Consider the following 17,936-nt stretch of genomic DNA (forward strand, 5'->3'; position numbering starts at 1 on the left):
CTTGGGAATGGCTTGTTCTTGAATCTGTTGGTCATAAGGAGCTTTTAAATGTTTTTTCCTGCCTTTTATTTTCTGAAACGATGTCAGTAGTGTACAGAATTCAGTAGAAGAGAACCAGACTTACTGTCACGATAAATCACAGATTTCTTACGAAGATGAAGCGGTTTTTAGATGCACTGTGGGGTCATTAGGAGCCGTGGGCTCATTCTGTTACTCTGATATAGCAATGGAGTCTGACAATGCTGGTGTGCTGCAATCTTAAAGTTTTTATTGTAACTGCACTGATTTTTTCCCCCTCATAGAGGTTCCGTCAACTCCATCCATCGTGGAGGTGAGGCCATTCTCCACCACAGCACTGATCCAGTTTCAGGAGCCTGAATCCACTGGAGGCGTTCCTGTCCTCAAATATAGAGCTCAGTGGAGGATGCGTGGCAGAGGCAGCTGGGTGCAGAAAGTCTATGAAGTCCAAGATGGTAATAACACAGAAACATGATTGTGATGTTTGTCTGTTCTTTAATGTCTAACTACATTTTTTTTAAAATATCCAAATCACATTTTGTTAAATCATATCAGTAAAGATGACCTGTATTAAAGGAAGGAAGGTTTGCATTCAGCAGCTTTTTGTTTTATAACCAAAGCGATTAAAAGGCTGTGTGAACGTGATTTCTTTTCGTTTTGACAAATATGTCCATATATGCACTAAAACGTAATTTAGAGTTGTTGATACCCTCGACACAGAAACATGGCTTGGTCATGAAGTCACAAAAGGGAGAGCAGCCAAACTAGGTCATGTTTGACAAAATAAATTTGGATCCCCACAGTTGTTTGGACACATACTGTAAGACGTTGAAAATATTTATTTAAATAAAAACAACAGCCTTATATGGCCTCATTATTGTTTTGATATCACAGATCAGGATAAAAGAGTCCATTTCTGACTGTGTTGTACTAGATTGGGCTGGCTTATTAGTGCCATAGCACAAACTGATGCACAAGAATCAACTGCTATCAGCCAAATCTATTAAATTTAGGTGGGAGAAAGTCAGCAAACATTAGAATAGATGACTTGTAGTTCACACTTTGTCTAGCTTTATGCTGACCACCTCCAGCAAAACTGAAGAAAAAGCACCAGCTGTCAGTCTCACGCAGGCCTGGTTTAGATGTCTCACGTGAAACTCAATTATATCGTCTGGAACACCCTCATGTCTGCACTTACAGCCTTGTTTTTTGTTACAGATACAGCAGTGGGTCCTGCACAGTGAAGGCAGGAAAGTCTTTCGTGTTTCCTGTAGAAACATGATAATTCAAAATGGTGAAATCATGAAATTAAGGTCAGACTAGGAAAACTGACCAACTCACAGTACAGACATAGCAAAGACTACACAGTGCACATCTCTGCCCTGTACAGTGTGGTCGGACAGAGTTTTAAGAGCAGTGGTAACAATGACTCTTTTCCTCTGGTGTTTGTTTCCCCTAAATGTCTCCTACAAAGTAAAATACAAAAGTTAATGATTATTTCTAAGAAATAGGTATGAATTTAGTTTTTTGTTTTAACCTACAAGTCACCCCTTTAGAAAGGAATTGAACACGGAAGTGTACATAAAAGCAATATAATTTATATAAAAAGCTTGATCAAAAGCAATCATCATCCCAAAAGGGATCATTACATTTAAGATGACAGTGCAACATATAAAACAGCTGTCACTGTTTGTCTAGTTTTAGACCAACTCTAAATATATTCATCAGTTTTTCAAACATTGTTGGAATGAAATGCGAATTGAGCTAATCGGTGTTTGCTTGGGCAGCAATGAATTATGCATATAATGTTGGAACAGGAGATCTATTTGTTTTAGTGCTCACCAAAATGATCATGGTGTTCTGCTGTTGTAACAGGCTCCATCGGTGAGGTAACAGTCACAGGCCTGAAGCCAGACACGAGCTACGAAGTGAAGTTGTCAGCCGTCAACGGCAAGGGTGAAGGTGAAAGCTGTAACGCTGCGTTCTTGAAGACGGAGCCTGTTCGTAAGTGGCACATGTTACAGTTTACAGCATGCTGTAATGCTTTTAGTATACCTCTCTGACCTCTTGTCTCCACAAACATATTACCTTCAGTCTCTCTATAAAAACCCGCTGAAGAGTCGGTCCTAAGACTGTTTGGATGATGCCACAAAAGCTTTCACCTGTCTCCTTTCATTCCATGTATGTCTTTTTAAAACCGCTTTTCCGTCTCTACGAAGCAGCTCTCTGACCTTCTTGCTTTTATTTGATTTTTCTAGTTCATGAAATACTTCTGCCATAACCAAATCTTTAAAGCCAGATTGCTTGTTTTTACATATGGAATTAAATACTGATTTCATCACATAGGTATCATTTAGAGCCATCTGCACAGTTGCTTCAGATATCCTGTTTTAAAGCCATGTTTCAAGCCCATCATGTCATTATATTGACTTGCAAACCCTGAAGTGTGCTTTCATCCTTCTGTAGAAGCCAGCATGCAGTGAAACCTCGACACATTAGTTAGTTTTTAGCGCCCTCTGTTGTTTGGCAATAGATGTTTCTTGAGGGAGTGCTGGTATGATTTATATATTGTCTGTGTACTGATCATCTCTCCTTCTATTTTATCATTCTTAATCATTGATTTTTTTTATCCATTTGCTCTTCTGTCTGTTGTATTCATCAGGCCACACTTACAACAGTAAGTGATTCATTTAAAATGCATTAATTAAAAACATTAAAAAGATAGCTTTATAGTTGTGGATATATATTGCTATTGAGTTATGTTGTTATTGAATGGCAAAGGCGAAAGTTGGACTTAAACCTCTCTCTTTTTTTTAGAACTAAGATCATAATTAAAGGCCAGATCATTAACATTTAGTCATAGTAATTGATAAAACTGAACAAATGTCATATAGGTTTGCTGAAATATCAAATGCGATAGAGGTTTGCTGAAATATTTACATAAAATACTGTCAGAAGAACATCATTTCAAGCTACCTTTTTAGACCGTAAAGTGGCCTTTCGTTTTCATGGAGGCTGGCTCTGTCTCCCTACTTTAAATGTGGCAATCATTTCCTAAAATGATTTGTTTTTCTTCCTTTCTGGAGCCATCTGACAGAAATGTGTCTTCCTGATTTCTTCAGTGAAGTGTTATTAGAGATTCAGGTGGTCATTTGTGCAGACAAGTGATTCTGATTGCCTTTCTTCTCTTTTATGTCCCTAGACGGCATTTTTCATTTTTTCACTGAAGACACAGGTTTGTTCTGTAGTGGGGATAATAGAAGATTAGTTTTTACTGCTGTAGCTGTTTCTTACCCAACAGGATAACCCATCACCCCTACTGATTAGTAGTGTTTGTAATCCCGCTTAAGTATTTCAAAAGGTGTATCGTTTTCGAGAGACTGTGACCTATAATGTCATGGCCATCAATGCAAACTCCTCCGTCTGTAACATAGACCGATTAGGTTTTTAATTTTACTTGCATCCCATGAGTTTACAGCTGATTTATCCCATTAGTATTAATATAATTTTGATGTGCAGCATGTGAATTAATTGGCTTAATGCAAGTATGAGGAATCCGAGCCAAATCTCTGCATTTCAAAAGCTGCACATTTTCTCTCTGGCTTCAGCTGTTTGGTGTAGTTTGGGAATGTTTACACTCGGATTAGGCCCATCAGCAGTGATTAATCAGTTAGCTGCAAATTGTCGAGAGCATAAAGCTGCTAGATGTCTTCTGCACTTTTCTCATTTAGAATCCAAACAGAGGAATCCCTGTGCAGTTTGTCAGCATGTGGAGCTGTGATTTATTATTTATCAGTATTGGTTTGTCTTTGGGTCACTTCAGTTTTCTATCCTCAACCTGTACCTGTGTTTTGTTGTCTGTTATGCCTTTCATGCTCTTCCTCCTCTTTCAACCACTCACATGTGTCATTTTATGTCTCTGCGACTGTTATTTGGCTTGCATGTTGCTGATGATTCCCTCCACTCTGCAGAAGGTAACTTTCTGTTGCAGATTCCTGACTGACGATTCCTAACTTGAACTAAAGAATTCAGCAGATAAAACAGCACATAGTTTGCTTCTGCGGTCGTGTAACACATTAATCAGTCATCTAGACATTTGCCTGAGCAAGATAAATGTAAACGTAGAGAACGAGAATGTATTTATTGTTTAAATAACAGTCAGCAGCGTTTACTGTTAGCTTCACTTACATAGTATTGATAGCCTGTCACCTGAGGGATGTTACCATCTTACTTATAGGATGTGTTGCTATAAATCAAGTGTAATAAACATAGTCAGTATCTTCCAGCCATCCCACAAAATACTCATCCTTGCAGCAGGCTTGCTGGTATATATTTTCTATATTTTCTTAATCTTATTTAACCTGAGGCTTAAACAGCTTAGACTTTATCTAATCCTGAATGTTAACCACTGTGCACATCTTTCTTGTTACCTGTTTGTAAGTGCATTAACCTTTAGAGCTTCAATAATTTGTTGATTAATCAAATATCTGAGACAAAACAAGTCAGCAGCCACGTTCAGTGTTCCAGCTCATCAAATTTGAATGTTTTCTGAGATTTCTGACAGTAAACTGAAATTTAGAGTTTAGACAAGATATTTGACTTTACCTTATACTTTGGAAACTTGTGACAGACACTTATGAATACAAACCATTCCTGAAATTTAGACTGCTAGTTACCAGAAATACAGGATTAATTGTTTACTTCTCCATCAGCTCATAGCTGATGATTCGGCTCCACTTAGTAACCCTGGATGAAACACTAGAATATTTTTAGGTCACTGAAATCAGTCTGTAGTTCTATTTTAAGCAATTGGAAAAATGATATATGTGTACTGTGGCAGAACTCAATAGTTTAGGTTGTAAAACAAACAAAGGACGTCCAGTTTTCAATTACATATCAGGTAGCCTTTATGTGATGCTAATGCATAAATTCAGTGGTTTCATTTGATGCAGAACATTTTAATTTTTTAATCTATCTGAAAAGAGAGTTTCAACTGCCCCCCAGGACCTCCACCCTGTCAGCAATGGACACAAAAAGATGTCAGAAAAATGAATTTGAATAAATTTAAATTATATTGACTACATTTATATTAGACTTAATTGGTGTTTGTTATGTAATCAGTGTTTAATAGATAAATGATTACAGGTTTAAGACAGACAAGACATATGTTAGTTTCATTCTGTGCGATTTCCATGCCAGTAGGTACAACTATACAACAATTAAAGACAAACCCTGTTATTGTGCTGGAACTTGGCAATCTTATATACGTATTCTTAGTTAATGATAAATAACTCTTTAGCCTGAAGCCTGGTGCGATGTCCATCTGCCAATTGATGTCACTCAGCAACAGCAGCAACACACAGCAACTCTGATGAAACAGATAAGCATGCGGCTGTGTGTCATTCACTAATTAGTAACACAAGCCACCCTTAGGAGAGCGTTTAAGGGAGGTTAAGTGACCTAAAAGGTCAACAATAAGGAGAGCATCCAAGATCAAACTTTGGACTGAAAGTTTTCTTTTTCCTTTATTTCAAAATGGAAAAGTGGACTGACAGAGCTGCCTCTTTCAAAGAAATAACCCTCTAGCTCGCTGCACCTCTTGAAATGAGCCATTAAATGACCTCCATCTTGCTCCTGTGTCCCTGTAGGGAATCCTAATCCTCCTAAACTTGAAGGAGCACTTCAACGTAAAGGCAACTCCCTCAGAGTGAGCTGGATCAAGCAGGATGATGGCGGCTCTCCCATCTTACATTATCTTATCCGTTATAAACCAGTGAGTATGGGGATTAAAGAGCAATTGCTCCTTCTCAACTAAGGCACCTGCTTTGATAACTGATTTAATCATTTAAGTAAAACGATGAAATATTCTCTGAACATTTACTGCTTTACATAGTCTTAAGATTGCTTTTTTTTGTGGGTTTTAGAATGTCATGTGCGTTTTACGCTATTTTATATGCCAAAAATTTGATCAGTAACTCTTGATCGAGTACTTAATCGTCAGTGAAAGCAGTAATTTAGTTGCAGCGGTAATAATGATTCTACCAAATCCTTGTAGTTTCAAAAGCACTGCAAAAATTTTTTTTAATTCTGTGATTTTCAAGCTGTTGTTAGGGCTGAAATTGTTATTTAATACCTGGTTTGTTGACAGAAAATAGAAAAACTTCTCATATTCTCATAATGAATGAATTATGTTTTGGCCAAACAGACACAAATTTTGATTGCTCCGAGCTCTTACAGGTGTTTTTGGAGCAATTTGAAAACATGCTTAAAAATTTCACCTTCACAAGACCAAATAAAGTTTCAAACCTGAATGCATGCACTGTATTTATCTGTGTCTCCTTAGGTGCAGTCTTCAGAGTGGAAACCAGAAATCCGGCTGCCCAGTGTCAGTGATCACATAGTTCTCAGTGGGTTAGACTGGGACACAGAGTACAACATCTATGTGGTGGCAGAGAATCAGAAGGGCAAGTCTCAGCCAGCAACCATGTCCTTCAGGACTTCGTCAGAGCCAGAGGCCATCCCAGGTAGCGTACCTGCCCCCGGTCACTCACACTAATGTGGAACTAAACAGCCAGAAACCTGAGGAGCCAAACTCAAACCTGAAAACCAGAGCAGCTTGTTCTATTTTTAAATCTGGAGCGCTGACGGGTGAATGACAACTAAATAAATCTATAGAAAAAATAAATAGATTTCGTGGACGGCGGTGAGCCAAAAATGATTTTCCGGCTGAATTTTCTCACTTTAAAGTTTTGACAGCCCTCACTAAATGAGCTTGAGTTTGTGCTTGCAGATCTGGCACACACACTCACACAGAGGATAAAATGATCTCCTCTGAATGTCTGTAGCTTTGTTTACCGTTAATGTGGATAGTTTGTCTCTGTCTGGTTGGAGCTTTTAAAATGACCCTCAGTAACCGCTGATTAACACGTATGTTGAATTCTTAACTGCAGCTGAAGGTTCTTTACTAACCGTGCCGAAACCCACACAGCCTGTCAAATTCTCTTTAGGTGATAGACACACTTGAGTACCTCACTGAAACATCACAGCAGGCCATTATGTTTCCTCTCACTTTTTTCCTAATTCATTCTCCAAACTAAAGCATTTTCCACTCACCCACCACTGAGTCACCATCTAGTCGACATGGTGTAGTTTTCCTCTTTTGTGCTGTGCTTTTGCTTTGATGTGTTGCTGTTTTTTCCCCTTTTTCAATACAAGAAATCAGTTTCTTCGTCTTTTTTTTTCCACTTTTGGTTTTCAGACCTGACACATTTTCACTTTCTCTCTTCCTCTGTTTTCCCCGCCCTTCTCTTTTTCTCCCCCTCTTTGTTCCGTTTCATTTCTCCCCCTCTTCCTTTATTATCTTTCCCCCTTCTCTCTTTATCCCCTCTTTCTCTCTCAATGTTCCTGCTCTCTTGCCTGGTCCTGGACATTGGTGTGGTGGACCACGTGAACATTTTCGTCCCGACCTGTGTGCATTTTGGTGTGGTCTGGGTTGTGCTGTCCCCACCCACAGCCACTCAGGGCTGCTCATCTGTGACATACACTTTGGTATCACTCATCATGTCCCTCATCACTGTTCTCCTGCTCTCATAGTTTTCGTGAGGAAATTCACACCATTACTGTAGAGGAGAGCTTGCCTTCTCTCTGGCTGTCTTTCTGGACACTTTCACTCACTTACAACAGACTTTGTCCATGACAGATGTGTCTCTGTTATGGGTGAGGAAAAGAGTGCTGTGTTGTTTCAGAACAGACCAGACAGACATGTTGAACCAAAGGCAGTGGAAATCCTCCACCTCCCACAGTTTCATACTGCTCAGCATTAGCACTGCTAGTCATCAGCACTAGACAAGAGAGACAGAGAAGAGTGCCAGTTTACAGTGATGAACAATAGTAGATTTTTTTCAAGTAGCGTTAGAACAGAGTGAAGGCTGACTGCTGGGCCTGTGTGTTTACATAAGCACTGTATTATATTGTTTAATAGCTCACAAAATTCTGCATAATGTAAAGGTTTGTAATATTAACGTTTACACAATTAAGGTCATAAAATGGGGAAACAATTGTTTATATTGGCACAGACTGACAAGCCACCTAAAGAATGATCAAACAACAACTTATTTTTATGCGGACTACTAAGATAAATGTCCAGATATTCCTCCAGCATGTAATGTTTCGCAAATGTCATCAGCAATAGTCATTTTTATACGTACGTAATTGGGATGCTTTACTCAGATGTATAGATCTTGTTTACATGTTAATTACCTGCAGAGTTAAATGTATATTTTAGAGTAATTCCTGCTAAATCAAAGTTGATATTACCCAAACAGTGACAATACATCACTGCTTTTAAATCTGGGAAAAGCCTGACATTCATTTTCTGTGCACAGATTATTCCACATGTCTGGGTAACTAGCAGCACACTGTATGCTTTGGTTTGCTCTTCTTTCTACTACCAAATAAATGGGTTGAATATATATTTATACTTTTCGTTTTTTTATGCACAGCTTCATGCATATCAAATCTTCAGTATGCCTCATATTTAGAAATGAAGTCATATAAATAATTAAAGTCTGACAGCACAGTCGATACAAACGACACACAGCATCTAAAGTTGTGCTGAGCCATCTAGAACCTATCAGTGCTCATAGCAGGTGAGTTGTTTCTGTTTTATGGAAGTATTTGTGGTTACAGTAACACGTCAGCACTTTATTTAGTTGTTCATGGTTTCTGTAAAAGTGTGTCCTGCTACGTTAGTTCAGCGCCCTCCTTTTCTCATCTCTTGTGTGGCAGATTTAAGTGAAGAGTCTCCGCTCTCCATGGGCATCATGCTCTGGGCAGGAATCCTCGTTGTAGTATTTATACTCCTGCTCCTGGCTGTGGATGTCACCTGTTACTTTGTTAACAAATGTGGCCTCATCATGTGTCTCTGCGGCAAGTCGGGCACAGGAACCAAAGGGCACAACTTAGAGGAGGGCAAAGCAGCCTTCATGTGAGTATCAGACTGTATATTTACATACATGTTGTCTGGGTCTTTTAAACTGATGTATTTGATGGCACACATATGATGTCTAATTTATGTTCAAAGTTAAAAATGTGGAACCAGAGAGATTGTTTCAACTCAGCGTATGAATATCTTCATTTTAAGATTGGATCAGATGATTGGATCTCTTACATGTGTAATGTGAGATGGTTATATACAACTTTGCACCAAACAACAACAGGACTGAGCAACTAGCTAGTGGAAAAGGTAGACTGTATATAAAAGACTAATGTAGCTTTTGGTTTTTAAAAGCAAAGCCAACATTGATTCAAGTGCTTTAAATCTGCGTTATTTCCAGTAGCCTGAGGATAAGTGATCTGTTACTAAAAAGTCTTTGTAGAGGCAAATGGGAAAACTTTTGGCTCTTATTCTTTGTGACCTCAGTCAACAGTTTTACTTTAAGGTTTTGTTACTTCTTTTACAAAAGGGTGGTTTCAGGGTGACTGTGTCCAGATTTTCTGTAATGTCTATGGGTGAGCATAGAGGAGATAAAGACACATCAGGAGTTGGTGGAGAATAAAACGGCTAAACGCAGAGTTAATATTGGATGTAACAGTCAGACAACCTGACACAAGCACTCTCACCATATCAGCTTTATAAAGTGATTATTAGGGCTGTGTCAGATCATATCATAATGCCATTGCTATAGCAACGCATGCTTATATTCCCTAGTATGCTCAACAAAAAGACAAACCAAGTCATGTCAGACAGCCAAAGCCACCTCTGCCTCGAATAAACATTTAGCTCAAAATGCGCTACTTCAACATCCTCCAGCAAAGCACTTTGCAAAATGGTTAAGGTACACACAACAAACTTGTTTCATTACTTCAGGTAAAAATGCAGGGAATCATGCAGGGAGAAGATACAAGCAGCTGGTGATGTACGCCACAGTCACTATTTAAAGTCTGTATAACAGGAAGAGCAAGTGGTGGATAGAAATGACTGATGTGGTTACATATTGTACCTAACTTATAAAATCCCAGATAGAAAAAAAATTTCAGTTTTGTTGTAAGCAGGTCTGTGGGTAATAAGAAAGACAAAATTAAGAAGATTCTTTGTAGAAATGTGATGTGTTTGAGGGTTTTATTTATCTTCCAATTTACCTTTTGTTTGTGTTTTAAATAAGCCGACCTCAGCTTAGAATAACTGGCCTTCCCATATTTCCCAGAAGGCCTTTCAGGAATGAACTCTGAAGATTACTTAGAATTTTAGCTGAAGGTTTTATTTTATTTTTGGGCTGCTATATCTAGATATATCAAGGGAAGCTTGTGTAATTAAACAATAACTGAGATTGCCTCTTGAGCAAAATAAACATGTATTACAATGTCTAACCAGGCAGTATCTGAAGTACAGCAAGAATACATGAATCAATAAAATGGCCCCATAGGTAAGATGAAATTTTCCTTCAATGAAACAGATGAGGATGTTTGATTCAAGCGCAGCACTGAATGGATGCTTTCATGTGTACAAAACGGCAGTCGTTTTGAATCATTCTGAGTAGGATGTTGCGTTACCTATTGGATTGTTACATTTCATGAGTGCGGTTCCACAAAAGCACAGCCAGATGGATGACTTGACGTTACTTTGTAAGCTTGAAAATAGATGATCACTGTGGGCCGTCTGCTGCTTTTGAATCATCCTTTCTTACTGCCCGCTTGGCCAAAAACAACAGCTTAGCAAGACTGTCTGTGTCTTACAGGAAAGATGAGTCCAAAGAGCCAATAGTGGAAGTCAGAACAGAGGATGAGTGCTCAGCCAATCATAACGCAGCAGGACCCGTAGAGCCGAATGAAACCACACCTCTCACAGAGCCAGAGTAAGTAAACGCTGACACACGGCACACGGCCTTTTTACCGCTCTGAGCTGTTGTACACTGCACTCCACTTTAAAGAATAATGAATTTATTCAACAGGATATAATTTGACGCTTTACATTATTGAAAAAGTTGAGGTCATTCTTGAGTGGAGTCCATTGGACTGTGTTGCTTTTCTGTTTTTATTCCCTAACCAGAGGGATTGCTGTATTTTGTGTTTCTTCTCCAGCCTTTGGAGATTTTTTCTGTCTCATTGTATGAAGGTTGAAGCAATACCAGTCAAATAAACACAAAGGCTTTAGTCCTCTAGAGTGTGGTCAACTCATGAAGCCATTTGACAATTTCAGCAAGCCATCTCATATCAGCAGTCTGGAAAAAAGTAGATTATGCAGTATGAGATTGCCACTGGTACTGTTTAACCCTAATAGGTGGTTCTTTGTGGTGCTGTAGTTTCCTGCAGGAAGGCTGGTGCCTTTTTTTACTACAGTAGTTTTCCTAGTCAGTGTACTCCATGTTGGTGTGTGTATGGGATGTATCCTTTGATGTCCACTCACAGCATGATGCCCTCTTTTTCTTCTTCTTTCTTTTTCTCACTAGGCTTAAAAGTTGCTGTATTTTGTGTTTCTTTTAGTTGCTTTGTCTATGTTTGTGTGAATTTCTAAAGCCAACTAATCCCTCTGCATGCTCTCGTCCGGGCCACCCCTCCTCTTGTCACAGTCACCCTGGTGTCTAGTCTGTGTGTCTCTGTTCTCTCCCTGCTCTCTCAGGAAGGCGGCTTACACTGCTGCTCTGGCACTGGACACCCTCTCCTCCGTAGCCACCAACTCTGACACAGCCACTGCAACAATTGATCCCGCTCAGGACAGCCCCTCTAGTGAAACCACTACCCTCACTTGTAGCCTGTCCACCCCAGCCAACGAACCCTCACCCACCCCTGTCCTGGCTCCGGCCCCGACTCCAGAATCGAACACGGCCCCGCCGCCCCCCCTCGTCTCCACAGCTGCTGTTGAAGCTAAAATGGCCCCGCTAATAGAACAGAGAGGAAGAGATGCCCCAGAAGAACAGGAGAAATTAAACACTCCTCCTTGCACCCCCGAACAGATCAAACCTCAAAAATCTGGGACACCAATACCACCGAAGCGTAGACACTCTCCTAAACTTGCTGCTCTGAATGCTAAAAGTAGCCCCCCTGTTTCTCCTCTGGCTGTCTCTCCTGTATCTTCCTCTCCCACTTTAGACAACAGGAAACCTGCTCCAAGCCCACCAGTCACTAAACCTCCCACACAGCCAAACACTGTAGCCTTAAATCCAGAGCCACCAGTACAAACTGCCTCATGTCTAGCAACTACTGCCCCTGCACCAGACCCAGATTCAAAACCTACAGCCCCAGATTCCAGTGGGCGTAGCCTTACTGCCTTTAACAAAGACAAAACTGTTGATCAAACTGCTGACAGTACCACGCCCACTGCCAGAGTTGCTACTACTAGTTCACCTGCAGTGATCCACGGTGTTTCTGAAGACCTGGATGCTATAAACCCTGGTTCTCTAGTTTCAGGCATTCCCTCACCTTTACCTGTTACTCCTATTCCTTCCAATCCTGTCCCTGTGAATCTTGAGGCGTTGCCATCGAACAACCTTCTTATATCAGCGTCAGACACATATGACTTACTGACCCCTGACATGGAGCCCAAAAATGCAGATTTAGACTTAGAGATGATAAACGGGACAGAAAGACCCTCCATGCCCCCCGCAGATCTCATTAGCTTAGACAGCCCACCAGCTGCCCCCTCTCTACCCAATGGAGACGAAGCAGACCCCCCCTCAGGCCCAGTTCTACAGCCATCAGAGACTCTGGCCAAGACTGCTCCTCCTGTCAACGATGAGTACGGCTCCCTCTAGAGGTTTATCTGTGTGTGTGAGTGTGTGTGTGTGCGTGAGTGCGTGTGTGTAACTTGTATACCCATTCATTCACCACCGCATCTTGCCATTGACCACACAATATATAAAATATTGTAATGGTAAATTGTGGTAATGATAATAAGATAGTTATTAGTACAATGTTGTGGATAGAGAAGTGATACGATGCTTTTGTTTTGTTTGTGACCGTTCTCCATTGTGGGGTCTCTATCTTTGCAACATTCACCACAAACGTAGTTAAATCCCTTTCAAGACAAGAAGCTCGTTACATAAACATGGAAATTTGACATGCCATTCATAAGTCTAGGTGTGTTCCTGGTGAGTGACTTAAACAGAGACAATAAAATCATTCTCACGAACAGGTCAGAAAACGAATAAATGAGGTTAAACGCTGTGCACATGAAATACTGCGTATGTTTAAGTCATTTCAAACCATTATTCAAATTCTTCAGTGATTAGATTTTATCTTAAATGTCACTGAAAAGCCATTGTGTTACATCTTTGATTGCACACGTCATGCTAGTTTGCTCAGGGAGGTGGAGCTAGCACCGGCAGTTTTCTCACATTGTGGGTGAATGTCTACACACCACTTGTGGTGATCAAGTGGGTTTTACCCAGTTTACTCTGACACGGCTTACATACAGTCATTCACTGTCTAGATCACTGGTCTGCAGGGTGTCTTATGCCCAACTACATACCATTCTGGACACAACAGTTAACTGGCATTGTAAATTATCCAAATATAAATAATTAGTTCAGTGAGTTAGTATTGCTGGAGCCAACTAGCGAGGGCCACAGCTCTTAAACATCTGTTGAACTAGTTTTGCACACTGTTAGTTACCATGACAACACGACGTCCCTAACCCGAGCCTCATACGATTCCTGTAAAAAGAACCCAACTGGTTAAGCCAGTGTTGAGCTGTTGAGGTGAGTCTTCATGTATCAACATAATAGTTAAAATCAAATTTATAGTAAACGGAATATTTTTTAGGTTTTGAAGAATTTAGGAAGTGATGAAATAACCTTGAGCGTTAGGAAACTTTGACCTTTTACAGGAGGAATAAATAATCAAGAAAATAAATACGAGTGAATGGAGTGATGCAGCCTTAAAAATCCTGTAAACAGATCTTCTGTCTTTCTCAGTGTGCTTTCATTCGTGCCGTCTTATTGATGTCTCCGTGGTTCTTAAAACTTCTTCTGGCATGCTTCCCTTCAGAAGTGAAGAAAGCTCATGCCCCACATCCCACAATTTTTTGCAATCGCTGAAAATAAAATCAGCTTTAATTTGCAAAATAACAGCCAGTAAAGTCATTATTGTTCAACAGCAATTGTATTAAGTTGCAGAAAAAAGAAACGCTTAAATCCAACTTATACGTTGTAAAATCAGTCACTGATTATGTCTGTCAGGAGAACAAAAAAACATGACTTTCCATCTCTACTGTTCAACTACTCGAGTACCTGAGCGTTGCTCTCATGTCTGAATAAAGTCACAATAAGCAGTTAAGTAAAAGCCATCACTTTAACAGCAGTGTTACATGTCTGCAATGGACCTTTGTTAATCACCACAATGTTTAGTTCTCACTAATTCTACAGCTTCTAACTGTGGTGTTTCTGTGCTCTGAGCAACTAGAAACTGTGCTAATTGCTTTAAAGATGAAAATGGACATCACATACCACAAGCCCAGGGCTAATTTCTCGTCCTACCATTGTCTCTCTGTAGTAGAACTAAAGCAATTAATAGCTAATATTTGCTGTTTCAGTTTAGGCATGCTAGTCGTTACAGGACGAGGTGTATGGGTATGCCATTATCTGTTTATTTTATCTGACTGTTGTCAAGGTGGTGAAGAGATATGTAAGAAGATATCTAAATACAGTGTCTTCTTACATATTGGGTGAAGATGTCATTGAGAATAAATGGTTTAAACTGTTCAAACAAAGTGTTGTTTGTTCAGATATTTTCTGTTGTCTTGCGTGAGACGTCCCGATTTCTAATTTTGAACTTTGTCTCTTTCCCATTGCAGGAAGATTTTTTCTGATGAGAAGGGCAAACTTGAGGAGGGAGGCTTACCAAACACCCTGATCTCTGCAGAACACAACAGTGTCATACAGACAAATACAGCCGAGAGCAAAGCATGATGGGCCGGGGACATCCCAGCCCTATCCAAAACATTTTGCAGCAGCAGCATCGAGCAAGAAACACTGCAGGAGTTTTTGGTTTCCAGTGCCCTTATCTCCACTCTCAAAACAACACGCGTGTCGATTGGTTAGAGCGCACTTTGACTGTGCTTTCATTTCTGCTCTCATTCATGAAATGTTTACTACACCCAAGGAGTTTATCTGTAGGTCATAAGAGATTTATTTTATTTTTTTATTATTATTTTATTTAACCAGTCAGGAAGATTAAGAACAATCTCTAATTATACAGATCACTTATACATGCATATATATATATATATAAAAATTAGACTCTACTTTCTATTGTGCTTATAGTTTGGACTGCAATTGCGCAAAAGTATTGGATTCTTATGAGAAATGTAAAGGTAAAAAAACAACTGACTATAGAAATTATTTTTCTTATTTTCATGTTCTAATGTTCAAATGTAAACGTTTTTTTTCAGCATTTTTTTAAGTTTGACTTCTTTTGTGGCCTAGTCTCATTAAATAGCTTGTTCTGCATGTCTGACCTGCAATTGGTTGTGAAGTTTTGTTTACAAGGTTTACTGTTTCACTTCGTCTGCTACGGGGATGTTTAATCACGCGCAGATATGCTGGCATTGATTAAACATACACTCGAGTTCGGCCTTTGGATTATAGCCATTTTTTATGGTTATATGAAATCCAGGATTAACCCACAGCCAGCTGCAGGGGGGAAAGAGGCTGAGAGAATCCCACAAGTACATGATGTGCATGATTTGATCAGATTTACACCATTTCTGGATCAAATTTATTCAGTCTGTCACTGCCTTACCAGATTGGTAGTTAAAATATTCATTAATAAAATGTATTTGATTTAGAGAAAAACAAAAAGGCGACTCCTTGAACGCTAACAGTCACAGACCAAAAAAACAAACAAACAAACAAACAGGAGGCAGCACAGCTGCTGATTCTCAGCCGCTGGTTGAAGAACTGTGGATCAAGCGAATGTCTTGTGATCTCGAGCTAAATTTGTTTGTTTGGGGGACGACTATGAGAGCTGTAGTTCTTCCTCCCATTTACGCAGATCAAAGGTCCGGCTTCATAGTTTTGAGTTGTGCATTTGAAGCAAAAAAAAAAAAAACATTTAAAAAAGGAAATTTAAAAAAGCATTTTTTGTACTATTTAAAAACTACAAAGATTTCTTTTCTGTTCCTGCCTGCAAGCTTGTGCACTGTGCCTGTGTGTCAATAGATTGTCTTGTCATCAGTTTCTATGATAATCTGCATAGCTTCGTTGTGAGAAATTTAGCCTATTCTTTTTATTTGATGTGTTATTAGAAGAAAAAGTACGATAAATGGACTAATGTGGTCATTATAACACGTGTAGTGTATGAAACTGTCCGTCTCTGGTCACAGCACCATATTATCGCCAGCTGTAGTGAAGGAAGGCGTTTCAAGCCTCGGCATGAATTCAGTCAGTACATCATAACGTATAACTACAAGGCAGATAGACATGCCCGTGTTTGTATGGGGGCAAATAGTGCTCATATTGATTTAATGAGTGTTACCTTTGGGGCTTGCTCTGGCATAATTATACACATTGCTTTTATTTTTTATTTTTTCCCCCAGTTGTTATTCAAGTGTTCTGTAATGTGATCTCTGAAATTCTTTTTTTTTAAGTTTTTGTCTTTTTGTACAAAAATCACTCACCAAGAGCGACTGCTTGACGATACCATTGGCAGGAAGCAAGGTGGTCCACCTAAGACAGATGATCATACTTTTTTTTGTACCATCACAAAAATCAGATACAGTTTTAAAGCAGGAATAAAAGAAGATCTTTACTCTCCTTGTACTCCAGTGCTGTCACCAGACCACTTTGCTCTCTCGCCTCTGGATGCTCCTTTTGGTTTTATTGGGTCAAACTCAGAAAATATCTGTTGTGTACAGTCTGAGTGCTAACCCATTTACAAAATAAAATGGTTTCCAAATCTAATTTCGTCCTGTCCCATTTTGTCATTACTTTTATTCACTTTTCCGTTCTTATTTTTCCAGCACAACTTGAATCCGGAACGTGCAGTGACAGATTTCTAACAGTAGATGGCAGAAAGCACACACTTTTCGGAACCCCTCTTGGTTTCGCCATGTCATAGAAACACAGGACGATTTAGAAAGGTTACAGTGCAAACAGGTTATGTTAGCGCTGGAAGTCCCTCGGGCTAATGCTTCGGATAGATGGGGGAACAAGTAAACACGTGTTACGTAACGCACGCTTGTGCAGGAATAAAGTTAGTACTTCCAGTCTGGAGTGTTGGACAAAACTATGTACCAGTGAGGGCTTGATATTTTCGGCTCCCCTCAGTACCTCTGATGTGACATGAACCAGTGTTGTGTCAGAGTGTCAACAACCACAGCGACCCGGTATGGCATCCAGTTTCAGGAGCCACACCGACCCACTGTCCCCTCTTAGGCAGTTTCATCCCCCCCTCCGCCTCCCCGGTGTGCCCTGTGCGCACGAACCAGGCTGATGCGTAAACGCACTGAATTAATCAGAGTGTGCTTCTTATTTCAGGAAAACAAACTAGTCCTCCGCCTGTAGCCTGTCACTAGTTCTGAAACGCTGTAGATGTTTCTGACCGCAGCCTTGATGGAGAGCCGAGGAGCAGAGGGCGATCACACCGAGCCGTGACGTCGGCCCGGCGATGATTTGCAGCCGGTAAAGTCAGCAACTAGCAGCCTTGTGGAGACAGGAAGTTAGACGGTGGGATCTTCAAAGTAAAACTGCAAGTACTCAGTGCGAAAGTGATTTTTATTTATTTTCTATAGAAAGATTTCATTATATTCATGCAGGGTTACGGAAATCACGTTGAGCGCCCTTTAGAGAGACCAAACCTCAACCTGCTGTCAAACTTATTTTAATCAAGCTGTGCGTACGACAAAGACACACCGTTTACTTCTCACCGTGTCTGAAGTAACCCATTTCTTTATTCATGCCACAAGCTGACATACTTTCATACTT

The 17,936-nt window shown here is 39.9% G+C and overlaps 1 protein-coding gene across 12 annotated transcripts in view; it reads left to right on the plus strand.

Moving 5' to 3' along the window:
- The window catches only part of ncam1b (neural cell adhesion molecule 1b), a 78,163-nt gene extending 61,250 nt beyond the window's left edge, over positions 1–16,913 (plus strand). For 4 of the 12 annotated variants that reach the window (XM_005739331.1, XM_005739335.1, XM_005739333.1 and 1 more), the window contains 9 exons: positions 303–473; positions 1,894–2,022; positions 3,990–3,992; positions 5,667–5,791; positions 6,362–6,542; positions 8,806–9,004; positions 10,755–10,871; positions 11,636–12,751; positions 14,807–16,913. In XM_005739331.1, coding sequence (XP_005739388.1) covers positions 303–473; positions 1,894–2,022; positions 3,990–3,992; positions 5,667–5,791; positions 6,362–6,542; positions 8,806–9,004; positions 10,755–10,871; positions 11,636–12,751; positions 14,807–14,921 — 2,156 coding nt within the window. In that variant the 3' untranslated portion in view covers positions 14,922–16,913. The other 8 variants (XM_005739332.1, XM_005739334.1, XM_005739339.1 and 5 more) reach the window with 7 other exon arrangements.
- The last annotated feature ends 1,023 nt before the right edge of the window (positions 16,914–17,936 follow it).

This window comes from Pundamilia nyererei, unplaced genomic scaffold, assembly GCF_000239375.1.
Source record: "Pundamilia nyererei isolate P.nyererei 1_Seehausen unplaced genomic scaffold, PunNye1.0 scaffold00091, whole genome shotgun sequence".
Classification (NCBI taxonomy): domain Eukaryota; kingdom Metazoa; phylum Chordata; class Actinopteri; order Cichliformes; family Cichlidae; genus Pundamilia; species Pundamilia nyererei.